This window comes from Microtus oregoni, unplaced genomic scaffold (assembly GCF_018167655.1).
Source record: "Microtus oregoni isolate MIOR12 unplaced genomic scaffold, Mior012 000020F_ref0000438, whole genome shotgun sequence".
Lineage (NCBI taxonomy): Eukaryota > Metazoa > Chordata > Mammalia > Rodentia > Cricetidae > Microtus > Microtus oregoni.
In genome coordinates, this window is record NW_024543079.1 from 4,882,152 (window position 1) to 4,904,389 (window position 22,238).

Genomic DNA, 22,238 nt, shown 5'->3' on the forward strand with positions numbered 1-22,238 from the left:
CCCAGCAGGGCATCCAGCTGAGGACACCACCCAGATGTAGGGCCTCAGTCACTTCCCCTTTGGGCCATGTCCTGATCACCCAAAGCTCTCTCTAGATCTTTCACCTCCTCCCACCCCTTAAAAAAAATTTTTTTTTGGAAAGGTTCCCATGGTCTTTCTGTCGGCCCTTCCCCCACTGGTCCAGCCTCACGTCCCAAGCCCTGCTTTCGTCAAATTGAACATGATGTCAAATTAGAGCCATCTCTGGGACAGGCCGAGAGAAGCTCCCAGTTTAATGAGGCAGCGTCGAAAATCAATAACTTAATTGCCGCTGTTTGATGGACTTTTATCCAATTTATGCTCTCCCCAGCAGCCTACGTGCGGAGCATGAGGAAAAGTGTGTGTGACTTGACGGGGGCAGTGCTGTCTGGGCATCAGGGGGAGGGGCAAGAGGGCATCATGGCCACGGCTAACCAGTTTCCAAAGGGAAGCTGGCCACTGCCATCCTCCTGTCAGCCTCTGAGGCCTGGTGGGCTGGTTTGAGTTTCCACTCTCCCTGCTGCCGCAGAGACAGAAGACAGGTGGCAGAGTCCAAAATGAATCCAGAGGGGCTGGAGTGACTAAAAGCCCCCTGGGGCGTGCTTTCTAGTTCCAACTCTGACTGTGCCTCATAACTATGGAGATAATGACTGTTCCTCTGCTTCTGCCTTTGAGGGACTGCCCCTAGCAGCACAGCACTGGGAAGATCAAATCCACCCTCCCACTTGCCCTGCAGACCAAGAACTGGCATTCTGCCCATGTTGGAGGAGAAATTGGGATTCCCTTACTCGTCCTACCTCTGGGAACCAAGGAGTACTTAAATAGAGATATAACCCCATGGTCATGTGTGTCCCTATGAAGGCCATAGGCCGGGAAGCAAGTTGGGCCTCCATTGTGAGGACAGAACTGTGAAGTGGCTGACCGATGACCTCCAGTAGATTCCCCAAGGGTCTCCCCTCTCATGATTTCCCTAGGGTGGGGAAAGGACAGGGCCACAGAGCTCCAGGTGACCATTGTATGACCATTGTCTTGCTTGGTCCCCCGGGCCCAGGCACGTCTGTGATGCAGGTGATGGCCTCTGATGCGGATGACCCCACTTACGGCAGCAGCGCCCGGCTGGTGTACAGCGTGCTGGATGGCGAGCATCACTTCACAGTGGACCCCAAGACAGGTGAGGGGCGGGGCTGGGGTAGGGGGCGGGGCCAGAGAGGTAGAGCCTATGGTGGATCATCAAGCCTGCTGACCCAGCAATGCTGAGGAAGCACAGAGCATGTGGAGGCAGGCATCTTAGGTTTCAGGAGACTCTGGGGATGCGGGGTGGGCAGCCATGCAAGAAGAGGATGGAGCATGGAAAAGTAGGTGGAGTCTCTTGTAAGAAGAGCAGGAAAAAGGAAAGGCATGGGGCACAGCTGTCTATACCCTGTAAGGACCTCACAAGTCTGAACTTGGCCCCCTTGGCATCCGGGTGTGCTCCGGGGTCCCAAGTGTGAACTTGGAGGTGTGTATTGAGCTCTGCTCCCATAGCAGTTGTTGACATGATGGAAAGATGAAGTGACACTTCCTTCTTTACCCCTCACACACACATGCACCACTGAGCAACAATGCAGCCCCCACCATCTCCAGCTTCTCTCACCCCGTGCTTAGGCGGTGATGAGTCTCTGAGGTCCCTGGGAGAGAGAAGACAGAGGCTCAGAGAGGCAGATGACTAAGCTGAAGTCACACAACCAGGGAGAACTACTGACAATGATTTCGGCAGGACATTTCACTGCCCGGGCATAGGAGGAAGCCACGACATCAGCCTCAGGACAGCCATCGGATGCCATGTGTGGCCCATGGGACTGTAGGCGTGGGGTAGGTGTTCACTGGCACAATTAGGATTTGACAAATCCAACAAGAAAACATAGGTGGAGAGGCGAGGGTAAGCACCCAGGGAGAGGGCATGGTGCAGATGAAAGCTAGGGGTGGGGACATGGGCAGACAACGTGTCCAGGCTGGCAGGGCTCAGGAGCTCAAGTTGATTCTAAGGGCAATGTGTGGGTGTGTGTGTGATGGATCTGGCTTTGGCTTTTTGTTCATGTGTTTGTTTTGTTTGGTTTGGGGAGGAGAGGGAGGGATGTAGTCTAGGAGCTCAGTTTAATTGTGTTCTCTTGCACATAATATCTTCATTATTCTTACCTCCTTGCAAAAGCAGTACATTTCAGGAAAACATTCAAACATTAAAGAAACGCTTAGAAGAAAGTGCTCCACTCCCTGTCCCCAGCCGCCGCAGCCCCACAGGTAGCAAATGGCTGGTGTGTGCAGCCTGGACAATCTTAGACTCCTTCACTTGAAAAACATTAAGTCATTTTGAAAATAGATAGAACATCTCAGGGTTCAAAATTCAAAAAGTTCAAATGAGTATTTAGCAGCAATCCTACACCTCATCTGGTCCCCAGGCCGCCTCGCCTGTGTCCCCAAGGCAACCAATGTAATTTTCTTGTGGATATTTGCAGAGCTGTGCTATGCATGTACAAGGAAATAGGGCATGTGTGTTTATCTTCTTTGCTTTACATGGAAGGTAGCTATAGACACACCATACACATCGCTTGCTGCTTTGCTTAACAATACATCTCGAAGATGGTTCCATATCAGTCTACCAAGAGCGCCCTCATTCTTTTATTTAATGCCTGTTATGGATATACTGAAATTTATTTCACCCATCCCCTCCTGATGGACACGTACCCTGTTTCCAATCATTTGCTACAATGAACAGTGCTTCCACGAATAACCTCACACATACATCATTTTCTGCCAGCGTGAGTGTATCTGCAGGGTAATTTTCAGGAAGTAGAAATGCTGGGTCACAGGACACATGCATTTGGAATCTCCACACATAATGCCTAGAGGTACCAGATTACACTCCCCAGCCTCAGATTGCCGTGCCCGGGTCCCCTCCTCCTCACCGACGCTGTGGGTTCATTGATGACTTCTGAACAGGGAAGTGACATGTTCAGGTTTTCATTTTAACAAGATCCCTCGGGTGGCAGCAAGCGAGCTTGGCTATGAGACAAGAATTGGAGGCAGAGAGACGCCAGAGCCCAGGTGTCCAGCATAGAGCCTCCAAAGACAAAAGTCAAAAGCACTTGGCCCAATACCTACTTGGACTCCTTAACACCTGGCTACTAGGGAGGCTGGAGTTGAAGGGCTGGGAGTGAGTGTGTGCTGAGAGGCTGAAGAGAAAGGGCTCAGTGAGATCCTGCAAGGGGCAGACATTAGGCAGGCTGGAGTCCCTGATTCCTCCCTCGCCCTACTCTCCCATAGCCATGTAAGTCAGGGCTGCCTCCCATGTAAACAGGAGGAAGTAAGTTAAGAGGCATCTACAAGAGAGGGATTGACCAATGTCTCCCAGGGTCTGGAACAGAGCTAACAAAAGGACTGGAGGGATGGTGCAGCAATTAAGAACACTGGCTGATCTTCCAGAGGACCCAAGTTCAGTTCCCAGCACCATGTGGCTACCTACAACTGTCTATACTCCAGTTCCAGGGGTTCTGATGCCCTCTTCTGGCTTCTGCAGGGACTGTATGCACATGGTTCACATACTCACAGGCAAGCATTCATACATATAAAAATAAAAATAAATGAATATTTTAAGATAATGATTCAACTTTAACTATGCCAGAATTATGAGGGAAGAGAAGAAAAGAAACTTCTGGAAATGTAATATGTCGAACTAAATTATAAACATGGAACCATGAGAATGGTTGAGACTTTTAAAGTCTCCCTTGACTACCAGAGAGACTAGGTTAAGGGAGGAATCAGGGGCTCCAGCTTGCCTAATGTCTGCCCCTTGTAAGAACTCACTGCACCCCTTTTCTTTAGCATTTTCAACTTTAGTGTGCACCCCTTGCCCTATACTCATGAGTTCGTGGAACGCAGGGCGGGATCCTGCGGTTCATTCAGATACGGACGGAGTGGTCGCTACAGGTCAGCCTGTGCACTGAGCACTAGGGAGACAGCAGCAGGGGCATCCAAGACTGTTTGTGGAGTTTCTAGCGGAGAAAGAAATACAGAAAATAAGCGCTCTGGCCGGAGCACGGTGCTGGGCAGCGACGGCTTACAGCAAGGAGTGTTAAGGATTAGATGGAGGTGTAGGAATCGGAGCAGACTTTTCTGTGATCTTGGAGTCATCCAGACCCAGATAAAGTGAGAGCCACGGGGATGTTTAGGGATGAGCAGTGAGGTCATGAGAACAAGAAGTGGGTGTTGTGTCCAGCACAGCCCTTGGTATTGGGATCTCTATGAGTCTGAAGTCAGCCTAAACTACATAGTCACAGGCAAGAATAAAACTATGCTTGCTTTGGGGGACTGGGGATTAGAAGGGCCAGGACTGAATCTCTGGACGTGGCAAGGACAGGCAAGTCAAAGGTTAGACTCTGAGAGCTAAGAGACTTCCACTTTCTGAGGGGCAACCCCGTGCTCAGTAAGGGGTGTCACAGGTGAGACTCCAAAGGTCAGTGAAACAGGGTCTATTGGAAGCCAGAAAGGGGGCTCCTTTCAAGGCAGGTGGAGGAGCCCCAATGAAATCGTCGGTTGAATCTCAGCTTCTGGGTCTGAAAGGGTCCGCTCTGACATTTCCCAGGATGCATTGGACCTTCCCTCGGTACCCCAGCGTCTCTGCCACAGTCACCCTGGCACTACCGCCAGCCCCAGCCCGTTTCCCCAGCCAGGAATATTCTGCCGATGCGGGGCTATATTTAGCTGCTACTGCGAGGTACAGTCTGTTCTCGCTGCGCAGCTAGCAGGGAGCAGAGCCGCAACGCTAGCAGGGAGCGGAGCCACAACGAGGCCTGAGGGGAAGGTGTGAGGAAGGGAGGAGGAGGGGCTGCTCCACGGGGCCCAGTGCCAGAGGAGGAATTAACTTGTGTGTTTTAAAGGCCAGGCCTGCCAGCCAGCCCCCCACAAGGGGCGACAGGGATGGCATTTGAAGGCTAATGAGGCATCACACAGGCTCCAGGGCCCCCTCTGCAGCATCTGAAGGAGATAAGAGGGTTGGTGAAGAAAACAGCTGGAACTTGGGACACTGGGTGTGGACACAGCAATGGGCAGTCATGGCCAGCTATAATTGCCAACCCCTACCTACCTCAGCATGAAAGACTCCTTCAGAGATGTCATGATCTTGGCTAAAATTCACCTGTGCCAGGGACAGCCATTGGGCCTAGAGGGGATGGAATTCAGACTTGCTAAGCGTCTGTTGTGTGCTGGGTGCTGGGGTTGGGGTGATAAATCCTGCTCCTCTTCAACACTTGTGAATTTCTGTTCAGACAGAGAAACTGGAAACAGCCATCAGCATGAGGGGGGGACAGGCAAGATGCAGAAAAGGCCACTCAGGCAGTCCAAGTGCTAACTGAGCACTTCGCCCCAAGCCCTGTAGATATCTTTCCATTGATAAAAGATCATTGGGATTCCTGCCCCCTGGGGCTTGTCTATGGGAGGGAGGATACCCAGCCCAGGACACAAAGAGAAAGATGTTTGGGGAGAGCCTCTAAAATGTAAGAGTTGGGGCTGAAGAGATGGTGTCGTGAGTAAAATGCTCTCTCTCCATGTAAGCTTGAGGCTCTGAGTTCAGATCCCTCGAACCACGAAAAGTCAGCTGTAGGTGTGTATGTGTGCAACCTCCGTGATTCCATAGTGAGGTAAGACACAGAGACAGGAGAACTCCCAGAAGCTTGTCATATGAAGCAATGAATGAGTGACCCTGTCTTGGGACACTCAGAGTTGTCCTCTGCCCTCAACAGGTACACTGTGGCATGTGCGTGCCTGCACCCCCGAGCCTGCTCCTTAGTTGCTATGATAAAACATCACGACCAAGGCAGCTTACAGAAGAAAGGGTTTATTTGGGCAAATGGTTCCAGAGAGTTAGGGTCCACAATGACAGAGCGGAGGTATGACTGCAGGAACAGCTGAGAATAACGTTTCTATCACAGTCAGGAAGCAGAGAGCACTCAAAACAATGAGAATCTTTGAAAACCTAGGAGTCCGCCTTTGTGACCTTGCCCCCAGCAAGTCCACGTCTTCTAATTCCTCTCCAGACAGCTACCTATGGGGCACCAAGTCTTCACATGCCTGAGACTTATGAGGAACTTCTCATTTGAACTACCACAAATGCTCTCTCGCACGTGCACACACACACACACGCGTATCGTATAGACACACATACACAAAAGCAATTTTTAGGGGCTGGAGAGATGGCTCAGTGGTTAAGATCACTGTCTGCTCTTCCAGAGGACCCGGGTTCAATCCCCAGCACCCACATGGCAGCTCATAACTGTCTGTAACTCCACTTCCAGATATTCTGACACCCTCATAAAGACATACATGGAGGCAAAACACCAATACACATGAAATTAAATAAAAAGCAATTTTTTAAAAGTGAGACATGGTCCTAGAAGCCCCATCTCAGCAACCCCCAGGGCAGGCGTGCCATCTCTTTTTCTCTTGCTATGATAAAATGCCCTAAAATAAAGAAGAAAGAAAGGGAGGGAGGGAGGGAGAGACCAGAACGGGTTTATTCCTATTTGCAGTCCATCACAGCAGGAAAGCGAAGCTGCAGGAACTTGACGCTCTGGTCACATTGCACCCCCAGTCTGTAGCCGGAGAAGGAGGAATGCAAGCTACTGCTCCTCCACTCTCTCCCCGTCCTGTGCACTCCAGGAATGGTCCCACCCATCATTAAGATGGGCTTTCCTAGCTCAATTAACATAATCAACACAATCCTCCACAGGTGTGCCCAGAGACCTGCCTCCTAGGTAATTCTGCATCCTGGCAAGAAGCTACCACAGTGGATAGGCCCATTGCATGGACCAGGGAACAGACTCAGGCCCAAGAACTAGCCCAAAGTCAGGGGGTGTGAACAGTGGAAAGACTAGCCAAGCCCGTGTCTGTCTGACCCAAGCTGATCCTTTTTACAGTCCTCCTCTCTAGTGCTGAGTGTTCCCAGTGCATCACAGACCCTCAGCGAGTGTCAAGTGAATAAATGAATAAATGAATGATAAGACCATGACTTGGGAACCTTGTACCTGCACACACCCTCCTGCCTGTGCACTACGGCTGAGGACATCCATCTCTTGGCATCTGACAGGGATTGGCTCCAAGACTCCAAAGCCGTTGGAGCGTAAGGTGGCATGGTGCCGGCATGTCGCCTCACGCATCCTGGCATGCACTCTAAATCATCCCTAGAGCAGTGATAACACTGCACGTGAAGCGAGGGTAGGAAATTGGTGTCTCCCTCTCTTGATCAGGGAATACCACTGAGGGGAAAGCGCGCGTGCAACAAAACGCTGCACATGCAACAAAGGCTATGCATGCAGCGCAGGTGCGGTTATTTCCTTCATATTTTCCATATGGAGTCGGCCGTATCCAAGGAGAATGACCCTGCAAATTTAAAACCTGCTAATGCAGGTACAGCCTTGTCGTCTGTTCATCTGTGCCCCCCCCACCTCACCCCCACTATCCCTAGTAACTATTGAGACCTGGAGTCCACTCCCCCACCCTTGAATCTGGTGGTTTGCTTTGGCCCAGTAGAAAGTGATAGAAAGATATTATGTAGATTCATGCTTAAGAGATCTTCCACATGCACACACACCAAAAAAATACCTTTTTAACATTAATTTGTATATTCATTTTGTGTGTGCATACGTGGGTAGGCATACGTATAGAGGGCAGCGTGGGTGTGTGAGAGAGACTTGGTTCTCTCTTTCTACCATGGAGGAACAGAACCCAAGTAATCAGGCTCACAGGCGGGCTTCTTTCCCTGCTGAGTCACCCCGCCAGTCCTCAGCCTTCAACTTCTGTTCTAGAACACAGTCCTGAGAACACACAGAAGGATGCCAGCTTCCTGGAGGGAGCGGGAGCCCAGGTGTCTCTCTGCAGACAGAAGGAGGCTGAGGTCACCTTGGGCCTCTCAGTCAAACTGACCCTCAGTCTGACCCAGCTACATGAATTAGCTCAGGAACGGCTCAGCTAATCAGATTTCTCTATCAGTTAACTAAGGCTGTACCACGTGAAGCCAAACTTTGTAGATCAATGGTTGAGTCTTTGTCACGGTTGTGTAGGCTAGTTTAGTGGATCTTGGGGGTCATTTGTGGACCAGCCCTTGGCTGTCAGCTGCCAGACCTGGACCTCTCACCATGTCCCATGTCCCTTTTTTCTTTCTGGGTTGCTTCAATGTGCAGGGACCTTAGGATTCCCAGAGAAAAGACCCCAGCACTCAAGACTTAACAGTCCTGACTTCTCCCCCTAAGCCAGAGCACATCACACGCTCAAGGCCATATTCAGTGGGCAGGAATTATCCAAGGTTGTGGGTACTGGGAGATAGATGTGTTTCATCAGACACTATCTCTATAGCAACTTCACATGGTACATGACTCTGGACAGTGGCCCCCGTTTCTCACTCTAGGATGTCCAGAGGCTTCCGAACAACATGCTCTATGAGATATCACATCCCAAGTCTCTCTGGAGTGGGGGCAACAGGGAAACTAGCTACACAGGGCTCCCTCCTCACCTACTCAGATAGAGCCAGACTTCTGCTCCAGTCCCTCTCAGAGCTGGGGGCGCAGAGCTTGGAGATACAGGCAGCCCTAACTCCTGCTACCAGACTGCATTCAGTGTATCCCTACATGTAAGGTGTCCAGCTACTCAGCTCCCTGCTGGACATGGTGGCTCATATCTGTAATTCAGCACTTCGGAGGTAGAGGCAGGAGGATCAGGAGTTCAAGACCAGCCTGAGATACATGAGACCCTCTCTCAGCACAACAGAATCAGCTCTCTTCCTTGCCTTTCTACCTTGAACCTTGCCTGTAAGCCTGGTGGCCACTATACCTGTCTGCCATTTGTCCTTGTTCCTTGGAGCCAGCATGAGCCACCCGCTCTGGCTCCAACAAGCGCTGCCCTTCTCTCTCCCCTCTCTCTGTCTCCCTCTCTTTTCTCTCTGGTTAAGGCTCTTTCCTGGCTTCTCTTCTCTCCTTTTCTGTCTCAAGAGGTCTCCCCTTCCCCAAATATTTCTCTTCCCTAGCCTTTCCTACTGTCCCTCCCTCCAGGTCTCTCTCTTTTCCAGGGTCCTTGGCTTCTGTCTTTCTTCTCCCTTCCTCTCTTCTTTCTTCCCCTTGTGTTCTTTCTTTCCTCTCCCTGCAATCACAAAAGCAGACCACTCTAAGTACTGCCTGCCTCCTCTGGAGACACAACACACACCACACATCACACACACACACACACACACACACCCCACACCACCACCACCCCACAGCCTCTCCTCCTGTCCTATTACCTTTACTGGACTCCAGGGACTTGGGGACATCAGGAGTTGGAGCACAGGTTTTATGGGGCGCATCCTGGGGCTGCTGGTGCATGACTCCACCTGGTGCTCAGGCCCAGGCGCCACCTGTCACCACCTGTGCTTGGCAGGTGGGAGGGGGTGTCAGGAGAGGCTCTGAATGCTTCATCAACTCCCTCTCCTGACCAGGGTCTTACACCGACAGGAAATGAGGCCTGGCTGTCTTCTCTGCCGAGTTAACCTTCAACATTCCCCTTTCTGCTACCACACCATGGGCAGCTTGGAAGATGGTCTTCCCAGCCCTTCTCTGCGGCCTAAGTAGAGGACCCAGGCTTGGGGTGTGAGAGCGGGCTGGGGGATGAGCAGGGGTGCACACGAACAGGTGTGTGACTGCGGTCCATATGTATGAGGTACACACATATACACTGAGTGGGATCCTTGGTAACTGTGGCCTAAATGTTAAACTCAAGCAGCTGCTCGGTACCAAGGTCTGCAGGTCACTAACAAGCCAGGCAGACACCCTGCTCATACATACCAGATCCTGGGGCAAACAGACCCACAGTGGAACTGGCTACTCAGGGCAGGTCTGGTCCACAAGCCTCCTCTCAGCAAAACAAGTAGTCTTCTGTATGTGGAAGTGTGCGCATATGTGTGGTGGATGTTAGTCTGTTGGTGTGTAGAGGCCTATGGGGGGGGGATGCAGAGAACTCATCTGTCTGTGACTATGCACTGAGGGAATGTGTGTGAGGTGCCTGTGTGTAAGTGTGTACTGTCTGTCCTGGAACTAGCTCTTGTAGACCAGGCTGGCCTCGATCTCACAGAGATCCACCTGCCTCTGCCTCCCGAGTGCTGGGATTAAAGGCATGCGCCACCACCGCCCAGCATGATATTTTATTTATGTTTAATAAATAAAGCTTGCCTGAAGACCAGAAGGTAAAACTAAGCCACTAGAGGCCAGGCAGTGGTGACACACATGTTTAATCTCAGTAGTCACACTAGTTTGCCATAGAAACTGGGTGGTAGTGGTGCATGCCTTTAATCCCAGCGCTAGAAAGGAATATAAGACTGGAGGAGACAGTTCTCAGACACAGTCTCATTCTGAGATTCATGAAGGCAAGATTGCCATTTCAAACTGAGATACAGGTAAGAGCCAGTGGCTGACTGTTTTACTTTTCTGACCTTCAGATTGAACCCCAATTTCTGTCTCTGGGTTTTCATTAATCATGCTACACCCGTGGCTCTTCCTTGACCTTCAGTACACAGCCCAGTATGGCTGAGTCCTGCCTCAGCCTGACCAGAATCTGTTACCATGTGCCCATTCTCCCTCACCCACAGGTGTGATCCGGACAGCTGTACCCGACCTCGACCGTGAGAGCCAGGAACGCTATGAAGTGGTTATCCAAGCCACAGACATGGCAGGCCAGCTGGGTGGCCTCTCAGGCTCCACTACAGTCACCATCGTGGTCACTGATGTCAATGACAACCCACCCCGCTTCCCACAGAGTAAGTGGGGTTATGTGTGTCTGTCTGTCTGTCTGTCTGCATGAGAACCTTACTGGCCCAGCTTCCCTTAAAGCTTCCTGCCTGAACGCGGACCATCACCCTGGTGCTCCTATGTCCCCGCTCACCCTGTGCTCCTCCAAGCCTGCCTCCCACACAGGGAAACCCCTGCCAGTCTGGTTTTGCAGACAGAACTGCTGTAACCTCCCCATCTGAGAAGCCCTGCCCACCCTCTGTCCATCCATTTGTCCTCTTGTTGTCCCTTCAAGTCCCCCTAGCTACTACTAGATCCCTGACCCAAGTTTGTAAAGAGGAGTTGAAGGTTCACAGAGGTCCAGACTGAAGGGAGGCAGCCACTACACCCAGGCAGAGGGACACCCATACTTAAGCCCAGGGAAGCTGAGTCTGAGGACAAGGTCTCCCTTCTCCTGGAGACTGGAGGCTAGCAGTCTGTGCCGATGAACTGGGAGGCTGGCCTCTCCTGGCACAAGCTGGGATAAGCGATTTCTCCGGATCAGGCCCCCACCTATCTGTCAGCCTGGCTAGCAGGGCTGTCCCAGGCTCAGGCCCAGCCGCCTCAGGGAAGCTGCAGCTGCAGCTGGCAGAGACTAAATGCCGCCGGGAGCCAGCTGATTCCTATCAGGCGAGTCATTACCCGAGGTCCACTGCTCTCATATTAGGCCCCGCCACAGGGGACTGACCCCCACAAGATAAGCGAATGCAATCCCTTAGCTGAGCTCCCAGCAGCCATTTAGCACAGAGTGTGCCCCAGCACAGGCTACAGACATCGGGCCAGAGGCAGGCAGGGCCCAGCCCTCCTGTTCCCGAAGGGAAAGCTTCAGGACAGACAATAAACAATCCCAGGCTGGGGCAGCAGGCTCTACATGAGGGGCAGAGCAGAGAGGAGGCCCAGCCAGATGCATTCCTCCCTCCCTCCCCACTCCCTCTTTCCCTCCATCCCTCCCCCACCCTCCTCTTCTTCCTTCTATCTCCCTTCCTCCCTCCTTTCCTCCTTCCTTTCTCTCCTGCCATCATTTCTTCTTTCTGACTATAGAGGACAGAAGGGCAAACAACAGAAAAGCCCAAAGTCGACACTCGGCCCCACCAGCAGGACCCAGATCCCCCAGTGACTTTCCCAGCCACAGCCTCTTCCCCAACGGTGCCAGCCACCAGCCACTGCCACCATTTCCATGCTTTCCTGGGGGTCCGCCCCCCTCTCTACGTATCTCCAAGCCCCTATAGTCTAATCGGCCCCTCCAATAAGTGAAACCATAGGATATAAACTGCTGTGTGCCTTTGCTTTCAAAATTACATTCCTAAACGCAGGCTGTTTATTCTAGCTGTGTTCCTTTTCCTTCTGTGTATCTAGCACTGCGCATGTCTCCTACCGGATATTTGGCTTGTTTCTAGACGGGGCTGTTGTGAACTTTGACCCTAGTTGCCCGCGTCCCCTAGTGCCCATCTGCAAACACTTCTCTGGTATTGCTGAGAAGGGTTCCCTCATGAAGAGATATGTGTGTCCCTTGTACCACCTCCCCACCAACACCTAGTGTAGTCAGACCCTTTAATCTGGGAGAACCTGGCGGCTGCCCATTTGCAACTGCAGCTGGCTTTTATTTCGCTTCTCACCGCTCCTCAACACAGCCCACCCACCACGAGATGGCTTGCTGTGCCTGGAGAAAGAACACCACGACCCTTGTGGCCTACAGCTCACATTCGGCCCGGAGGGAGAGTTTGAGAGATGGGCAGTAGCACCTGCTAGGATGTTTGGGGGGCCCTGTGGGGGAGAAACAGCTGAAGATGTAGGGAAGGTCCCCCCAAGGGTAAAGTAGGGAAGGTGGGAGCCAGGTGCGGGTAAGCCCTGAGTTGTGCTGGAGTCCCTGGGCCATCCAGGAGGGTGGCACCACAGCAGGGGTGTGATGGGCTGGCACCATGCATGTTGTGGGGCAGGCCGAGGGGCTTTCCTGTCTACCACAAGGGCAGTGGGGAGCTATGGCGAGATGAGAGTAAGGATCCTTTCAAGGTTGCTGTGTGAGCATGAGAAAGAGGCAGCCACGGCACACAGAGGTTCCCAGGCATTTGAGGCACCAGGAGGCAAACTTCTGAACGTTGCCTGGGCTGACCCCTCATTCAGCAAGTCACTCTTAACTTGACCTTGATCCTGTTCAGATAGGAGGATGCTCCTGGTCTGTTATCTTCTCCCAATCAGCCACCAGGCCTTCTCCCCTTCAGTCACTGGGCCGTCTCTGCTAGAGCGTGCCTGTTTCAGGCTGTTCGCACCTGCCATCTCCTCTCTCTAGAATGTGTTTCCACGCTATCTGCTGCTTTTGGCTCATCTCCTCACCCCTTTATCAGTGAGGCTCTGTCCTCTTCTGCTGTACCCTGTCTGGGACATCAGTGGTGCTTCTCGGAGGTGACAAATGCCATCAGCGTGACATGTCACAACCCAGTCATTTCCATGCAGCCCAGTGCACAGTTCCTCACACCTCACAGGTAGCAGCGTCTGTGTTGTCATAGTAACACTGCGGTTAGAAATACATCCTTCCCATTTCACAGATGAGGCACCTGAAGCTCAGGGGTACAGGTCAAATCTGGCTCCAGAGCCTCAACCTTCGTCATAAACCTCTCTGTCCCTCCTGCTGGGCAGGTGGAAAAACAGGCCTCAAGGGATGACAGAGATGTCCCCATACTGTCAACCAAGAAGCTTGAGGGTGGAATGAGAGACTTCTAACCACATGGCCTCTGCCTTTCTTCAGAAGACAGACCCATTGCAGCTGGAAATTTCCACCTAGCCAGGGCAGCCGCTCTGCAAATACAAATCCCCCCATCCCAGGCATACCCAGGTCCCTCCTCCTCTCCCTGGAGTTTGGGCAGAAAGCAGAGTCAACCTCCTAGCATGTCCCCCACAGAGATGTACCAGTTCAGCATACAGGAGTCGGCACCCATTGGCACGGCTGTGGGCCGAGTGAAGGCCGAGGACTCTGATGTGGGCGAGAACACAGACATGACTTATCACCTGAGAGAAGAGAGTGGCAGTGGAGGAGATGCGTTCAAGGTCACCACGGACAGCGACACACAGGAGGCCATCATTGTAGTGCAGAAGGTACCGCTGCCTCGGGCGGGGTGGAAAGTCAGGGGTCTGGGCCAACTCTGGCAGTGAGGGGATCTCACTTCCCGCCCCTCCGGGGTTGAGAAGCCTCAATGTCTCTCTCGTTACCATCTCGCGGGAGACAAAGTGAGGTTGAGAGGGGATAAGTGATCTACCCAAGGTTGCACAGCTATTTGTGAATTCAGATTTGAGTCCACAACCAGCATCACGATGGTTCCTGGCCCTTCACAGACCGTTTCCTTTAACCCCCTTGTTTCCCTCTGAAAGAAAGGTCACAATTTTGATTAATGACCAAGGTGGAGGACGAGAAAGAGGCTTGCCAAGACCACATCTAGAAGAGACAGAGTTGGAATTTGAACCCAAACCTTTCCCCCACTACATCCAACAGCTGTGCTCACGCCCCTGGCTGACCCAGAAACCTCGGCCTAACAGACACAGTGCTCCTGAGAATATGGGGAAGGCTGTCCCAGAACAAAACAAGAATCTGCCTTCTAGGATTGGCCGTCGCTGTGATGACTCGGGGCACCAAGCCTTGAGGACTGTGCACTCGAACACGCCACCCACTGGAAGGCTGAGTCCCTTGCTCGAGTCCCCTGCCTGAGTTCACACACGGTTGCAGACCTCTGTGCACCCCAAGGGGTTCATACCTTGCCAAGGTCACTCAACTGGGACAGCCCTGTAGAGACACAATCTCAGGGGGCTCTAACTGCAGAATCCAATTAGTTTCCAGTCTTTTAATCCCCATGCGCCCCAACTATAAGACGGGCCTCTGTCATAGATGGGAATTGGAGGCCCAGAGCAGCCGCAGAATTCACCCCAGGAGGCTAGTCTTCTCTCTTCCTTAGGGGTGCCTCGTCCCGCACTCTGCTGTTTGGTGGCTCCAGTGGCGCCTGAGGTGTCTGTGGAGTCAGCAATGGCTCCAGAGCCTGGCAGAGCCCCGCCTGATGAATGGCCTGACTGTAGAAGCCATCATTCATTCGTAGGCCAGCGCCCGGCTCCCTGCATCTCGATTGCTCAGGCAACAAGACAGGGAAAGAAGAAAATCTGTGCTGTTAGGGAAGGGGCCCCATATACCAGGTTAGTAGTATACAGGCTTAGTAGTCCCAGAAAGCACCACCACCACCACCACCGCCGCCACCACCACCACCGCCACCACGTGACTGTAATAACTAAAGATTTGCCATTGATATCATCTGTGTAGGAAGGCTAGAGCCAAGCTCAGCCAAGGTGCTCTTCTCTTCGGGAGCTTCATTCATTCGCCCAAAGCTGAAAAGGTCCGTCTGATTGTCCACAGTCAAGCTCACAGCTGGCCATGGACAGCCAGGACTGGAACCCAGGGCTGAAGTCTGCACATCTTTGTCCCCATTTTTCTCTCCTGGCTCTGGGAGCCACAGTGACCTGGCTATGAGTCCTGGCTGTGCCAGGGGCCACCTGTTCAGGGTGTCACTGTGCCCTTCTGGCCCTGATGTCCTCGTGTATAAAAGGAGATCACTGCTGTATTGGTCCTACAGGTGGCTATTAAATGGAGTGGCTGATGAAAACACACTAAGTGGGGGTGCAAGAAACCTCAGGACTGGGGCCTTTTAAAGTGGTGGCTACATGCTTCCATGCCAAAAACAAACAAACAAACAAACCAGTCCCCTAGAAAGCACCTTTACATTGGAAAGGGCTCATCTGGGCCTCTGACAATCAGTTCTATGATGGGCTGAGCCACCTGTGATCTTGGCTGCCAGCCTGTTGTGTCCCCCTTCCTGGCAATGTCATCACTCCCCAGGCCCATCACTGACCTGCCTTCTCTGCTTCCCCCAGCGCCTGGACTTCGAGTCACAGCAGGTGCACACGGTGGTGCTGGAAGCCCTCAACAAGTTTGTGGACCCCCGCTTCGCTGACCTGGGCACATTCCGAGACCAAGCAATCGTGCGCGTGGCCGTGACCGATGTGGATGAGCCCCCCGAGTTCCGGCCACCCTCCGGCCTCCTGGAGGTGCAGGAGGACGCGCAGGTGGGCTCCCTGGTCGGCGTGGTGACGGCGCGGGACCCCGACGCCGCCAACCGGCCCGTCCGGTGAGACCCCCGCCCGGGGCCAAGCCTGCTGCCTGCTGTTCTGCCATGCACCACCCCAACAGACTGAAGGCAGGGGGGAGGGGATACTGAGAGCCAGAGAGCCCAGGAAGAAAAGGAGGCGCAGTTCCAGGCAAGACAGGGACAAAGGTGCAGAGTCAGTGCCCAGAATGCCAGAGGCGCCCTGATGGTCTGCCGGAGAGGTCCCCCTTCCTCGTCTCACCAGCCCACGTCAGGACGACCACTCACCGTGTTCAGAAGAAACAAAACCTCGCAAATCAGGCCCTATTTTCTTAAGTCACCCCCTCTACAGGGCTCCTCGGTCCTTTAGGGCACATGTGTTCCCCCCCTCTTCTCCCTCTCCTGCCCCCAAATCCATCTACATTCTCTACCTTAAAATCTAGTCATACTTCTCCCCTGAACTCCTTAGCTCCGGTCACAGCCTGGCCCAAGCCAGCATGTCCCCTGGCTAGCCCTCACACCGTCTGTCCTCACAGAAGGTAGCCAGGTCTTGCTCCCGTGTGGAGCTAAGCCTGGCCTCCTTTGCTCCTTACCTTCCTCTTGGATTCAGTTAAATTTCTCCTTGACCCTCAACATGACCTTGAATATCACAGAAACCTCCCAGCCTTCCCCTGTATGCTCCCCTCCCCTTGAGCATGCAAGCTTCAGCTCCTCTCAGCCTCTGTCGGAGCCTAAGCTGCAGCTGCTTCTGGGCCCAGGCTCAACAGTATTCCTCTCTAAATGCCTTCCTTGGTCCAAAATTGCCCACCCCATGCCACACAGCCCCTGCACCTCCCATCCCTCCCTCTGTAGTCCTCCTCTACACAGCTTCCAGCTTCTTCTGATTTCCTAGTGTCCATGTTTGCCCCCACTGAACCAGTACCCAGAGAATGGGGACCTCTACCAGCTCACTCGCCACCAGGTCCTGGGGCACTGAGGCTTATAGACCCGGCACCCCGCCACACTCCCCAAACAGCTAGAAAATCAGTGAACCCTGAGACAAGACAGAGAAAAGAGACAGAAAGACCTGCAGTGAAAGAGAGTGACCAGGTGAAGAGCCTAGAAAGAGAGAAGGCCAGGGAACTGGCCGGCAGTGCAGATGAGAGGAACTCAAGAGAGAGGACAGGAAACCCAGCCAGACACAGCCCTGGATGAGGCAGAAGTGGGCAGAGATGCGAGGGAGTGGGAGCAGCTCTAGCAGGATTTGTGAACCGCAGACTTTAGGGAGGCCTTGGTTAGAAAACCCAGAGAGAAGAGAAGGACCTGCGGTTCTGGCAGAAACAGACCCAGAGAAAGGGCTAGGAGGGGAAGATCAGCCAGCCAGTGTCATAGGGACAAGGAAGAGGTTCCGGGGTGCCCTGCTTCTTCCCCAACCTCCCTACTACACAGTTAAGGGGCCAAGCTGAGCTCTGCTGGGTACTGAGGAGAAGGAAGTTTAAGGATTGTATTGTACAGGTTCTGAGGATGACGCTCTGACATCGTCTGTCTAGACAAGCCTCTTAGAATCACACAGGGCCCAGCCAGAACAACCTTACATGCCAGCCCCAGCCAACTAAATGCAAAGATCCGATCTCACTTAGCTGCCATAGTCTGTTAGACAGAGAGACAGCCTCAGGGTTCTTGGAAGAATTCTTGGAGATGGCAGGAATGGACCTGAGCTGGGCCCCATTCCAGGTCGAGGAAGGTCTGTGCAGAAGTCAGGATCCTGGGGCTACAGTTTACAGTAAGGGGTAAGGCACTAGGGCCTCACAGGTAGGCTAGGAGCTCACCCTCCAGGCAGAAGCCTATGATGAGGCCACAGCCCTTTGTCTCCCTGCCACCAGGCACAGCCCTTAAACACTGTTTGGCTTCTGGCTGGCCTGAGCCTTCTTCAGAGAGGACAGTGTCACCTGTTTCTCGGAAAACTGAGACCTGAGCAGGTTGGCTTCTGCGAGCATCACGGGGGGAGGGGCAGGATGAGGAGGAGGGGGCGGTCAGTGGGGTCAGCGGTCCTGTCTGCAGCTCCCTCCTCTGCGCTTTGCTCTCCGCCCTCCGTTTCCACTCCCTCTCTAGTCCTCTTTCATCCCCGCTGAAGGGACAGACTTTGAAACCAGCATCTCACCCTCCTTCATCTTCCTGTGCCGGGCCCCCTTCCCTGGTGCTTCTCAGATGTGGAAGAGCCCTCGGGGAGCTCCAGACAGGTCCAATTTAGCACCGCAAACATTCACCCAGCTTCCCCTGCACAGTTCAGAGCCAGGCCTGGGGACATGCAGCAACTCAACCAAGGGCAGTTCCAGGGCAGAGCTCTCTGACCACGGGGCACAGACCTGAGGACCAAGGCCAGTGCTGGACAGTGTGCAGCAGAGAAGGGTCTCAGGCCACCCAAGAGTCACTGTTGCATGCGCTGAGATGGGATCCTGCCCACATCGGTAGTTATTAAGTGTTGATAGCTGATACAGGCTGTGGGAAAGCTGCAGTAAGAGGGTCCGGGGTATCTGGGGTCACAGGAGTCACTTTGCATTGAGTGGTCAGGCTCCTGAGGGCAGAATGGCATAGCCTGACTGTGGACTGCAGGAGGGCATTCCAGGGAGCAGGAGCAGCAGACGGAGCCAGTGCGCCCCTAGAACAGAGAAATAAAATCAGCTCCCGGGAGAGCGCTTGGAACAGTGTGGCCCAGAGGAGGGAAGTGACCCGCCTGGGGGTAGAGGTCACAGAGCCAGAGGGGAGCCAAGGGTGCTCAAGCCTTTGCTGTTCCAGCTTCAGCACATTGGCACACACATACACCGCTCACAGTCACGCCACAAACATACATTCCTGCCCACAGCTCAGATAGGACCCATGGCTGTGTACATCCACATGAGCTGTGCCAACTTCCCCCTTCCTTTGCCTGCCAGGCAGTTCCTGCCACACAGGGAGCCCTTCGCTCCTACTCACTAACTGGCTACCGAAGCTAGAAGCCAGGCAGCCAAGGCTGAGGCCTGTTGCCTACATGTTAACTGGTTAATGGTCTCCCTATAGTGTCCCTACCCCATGGCCTTGGGTACAGTTGCCTATTCTTAGGTTCCAGCCTCTGCCATCCCCCTCTAAGAGGAACAAAAAAAAAAAAAAACTAGAGGAAGAAAAGGATGAAAAGAATGGGAAGAAGAGAAGTGGGGAGGAGGAAAATAGGAGAGGGAGGAGGAGAATCACTGGATCTTAGGGATCCACTCTGCCCATGGCACACCCCTCTACAGTTTGCCACATGCCTTCACCCGGCCTCATCAGCAAATATGAAATCACTTCCCCTCAGTCCTGTCGCCTCCAGCACCCCCACCTCTACCCCTCCATCCGCAAAGTGGACAGGGCTCTCGAGGATCCTTTGCAGGTGAGACATCCATAGTCTCGTTCCACCTCCTTCCCATGCAAATACCTGGCAGGGTCACTGGGGCCAAGGAGTCCCCGAAGCCAAGGGCTCCAGGCACTGAGACTTCCTTTGGTTAGTTCAACAAGCCCAAAAGAACTCTGGGTCTAGAGTCCCACTTCTGGGTGCAGAGGCCACCCCTATAACAGAATAATTCTGCACCCCGAGTTGGGAGGGTCATGGCTGATCCACACGGCATTTTAATGTAAATAAAGACAGGCCCCTTGAGAAGATGCGCTCGAGGCTAGGACTCATAGCCTGGCTAGTAGAATACTGTCCTGTCTGTGACACAGCCACACTCAGCCTCAGTGACCTCGACTGCAAAGTGGGGATGGTGACAGAAACACATGGCTGTCTGGCAAGTCCTGTTCTTTTATAACCCTGAACAGCCCAGAGCAGGTATTTGCTTGATGTTCAGGTCATGAAGGGCAGAGCAGGGGCAGCTGGGAAGTACAGTCTCAGAACTGTCCAAAGCATGCCAGGGGAAGGGGGTCAGCTTAACTTCAGGTAGCACCCCTGGCTAGCCAGGAGCAAGAGGCAGTACACTTAGCAACCCAGGACAGGAAGAGATGGTGTCTGGGGTTTGGGGAGATGGCTCAGTAGGTAAGAGCACTTGTTGAGAAAGCCTAAGGGCCTGAGTTCAAATCCTCAACAGCCACGTAAGATGACAGGTGTGGCCGTGCATACCAGCACGGTGAAGCAGTGGCTTCCAGTTGTAAAGATTGTCAGAAGGGAGAAAGGTAGAGAGGGATGGAGAATCCCTGAGAGCCCTCATGAGCACAGGCACGTCCACATGAACACACACACACACACACACACACACACACACGCTTTAAAAAAATCCACCCTGCCCGTGGCAAATCCCTCTAGCATCTGCTGCATGCCTTCACCTACTCCCACCAGCCCTCAGGTCACCCAGTCCAAAGCAGGGCATCAGGTGGCTCTGAATTAGACACACAAACAGCCTAAGGAGGTGGAAGGCTGGCTCAAGGTCGCACAGGGTGAACAAATGACAGGAAAAGCAGACGCGGTACACTCAGACCCCTGCGGTTGCCATTATCCCTGTGGGAGAGATAGAAAAACTGAGGTCTTGAGAGGGTTGATCCTGTATGCAGCCCCGGCCTCTCCAAAGGCCTCCTCTCAAGGCTTTGGGCCCTGCAGGCATTGCTTCCCCAGGCCTCAGTTTCCCTCCCTAGGATTGGGGGAAGAGCAGAGGTAAGGCTTTCCTCCCTGCCTGGCTGCTTTGTCCTGGCTGCACAAAGCGCCTTTGCCTGCATGCCAGGCTTTTGTCTGTGCGTAGCCACGGCACCCCCGCCTGTGTTATCAGTGCAAAAAGTGGTGGCGGGCGCTGGCGGGGCCTCTCTGGGCCTCCGCCGCCTGAGACATGTGTTGGACACGGGCCTTTCAGGCCTGGAGCCGAAGCACAAAGGCCTGGGAAGAAGGCGGAACAAAGGGCTTTTTCACGCGGCAACTGAAAAGCTGCAGATTAGCAAGAGCGCTGTGCAGGCAGGAGGAGCAGAGGCAGTCACAGACCCTCCCAGGCCAGGCTCAGCTGCCCCACCAGGTCTGGGGACCATTTGGCCTCCAGAAGCATTCTAACCTGCCTCTACCCCTTCTTCTGCTCAAAATTCTCAGAACCCCATGGTCCTAAATTGCTCTCCTCGCCTCCAGCTCAGCCATTTTACATCCTTTGATTTTCCTTGAAAACAGTCAGCCCTCAGCTACCTCTGCCACCCCTAAAGCCCCAATTAGTCCCCTTCTCACTGTGAAACCCAATTCTGAGGCCTCCTTTTTAGAAAAACAAGGAGAGAGCCATCTGTCCTGGGGATGTTGTGGACATCCCCCGGGGATGTCGTCTTCAGCCCTCTCCACAACTTTAGGGTACAAGTTCGTAGCCCCACTGACCGACCATTCAAGGGCTCAGAACGGCTGTCCCTGCCCCTAAGATCCAGGAGTCCCCAGTTCCAGGGAGATGCTAAGCCTCTGTCTCTAGGGGGTAGTCCCTTTCTTGAAGTAGGGTGGAACTGGGAGATCGTGGGCACAGACTCTCGACACTGGGGCGCATTTGATCAGCCCAACCCTGCTCCCACTCAGGTACGCCATTGACCGTGACTCGGATTTGGATCAGATCTTCGACATTGATGCAGACACTGGCGCCATCGTGACTGGCAAGGGGCTGGACCGTGAAACTGCCGGCTGGCACAACATTACCGTGCTGGCCATGGAAGCAGGTGAGTTGGGTGAGCGCAGGCTCAACGGTGAATAGGCGGTGGCCGGGGCGGAGCAAAGACTGAACTGTCAGTCAAGTCACATGGGGGAGGGGTCAAGGGTTGAGACGGGGCACAGAATAAGAAACTAGGCAAAGTTCCTACTTGGGTATAAGTGTGGGCTAAATCAGATCTCCAGGAAGGAGATCTAAGTCCCACATGAAAGGACTAGTATAGAGGCCCGCTTTTCTTCCCTCGTTCACTGAACTTCTACTACAAGCTAAGCTTCAGTCTAGCGTCTTAGAAAGGAGGATTAGTATCTGCCTTCATAGGAGGCCAGCCACAAACTGAAAAAAAAAAAAGGTGTACTTAGTATGTCAGGCCATGTGACATGGTACAAAGGAACAGTAAGAAAAGGGGACCAGGGCTTGTGAGATGGCTCAGCGGTTAAGAGCATTGCCTGCTCTTCCAAAGGTCCTGAGTTCAATTCCCAGCAACCACATGGTGGCTCACAACCATCTGTAATGAGGTCTGGTGCCCTCTTCTGGCCTGCAGGCATACACGCAGAAAGGATATTATATACTAAATAAATAAATAAATATTAAAAAAATAAAATTTAAAAAAAAAAAGAAAAGAAAAGGGGACCAAAGAAAGGTGG

The 22,238-nt window shown here is 53.2% G+C and overlaps 1 protein-coding gene across 1 annotated transcript in view; it reads left to right on the forward strand.

The window, feature by feature from the left end:
- The window catches only part of Cdh22 (cadherin 22), a 123,735-nt gene that overhangs the window by 79,642 nt on the left and 21,855 nt on the right, over positions 1 to 22,238 (forward strand). Inside the window, exons 4-8 of the mRNA XM_041670875.1 lie at positions 1,070 to 1,189; positions 10,661 to 10,828; positions 13,735 to 13,928; positions 15,744 to 15,997; positions 21,468 to 21,604. Of these exons, the coding sequence (XP_041526809.1) occupies positions 1,070 to 1,189; positions 10,661 to 10,828; positions 13,735 to 13,928; positions 15,744 to 15,997; positions 21,468 to 21,604 (873 nt within the window). The remainder of the gene's footprint in view (positions 1 to 1,069; positions 1,190 to 10,660; positions 10,829 to 13,734; positions 13,929 to 15,743; positions 15,998 to 21,467; positions 21,605 to 22,238) is intronic.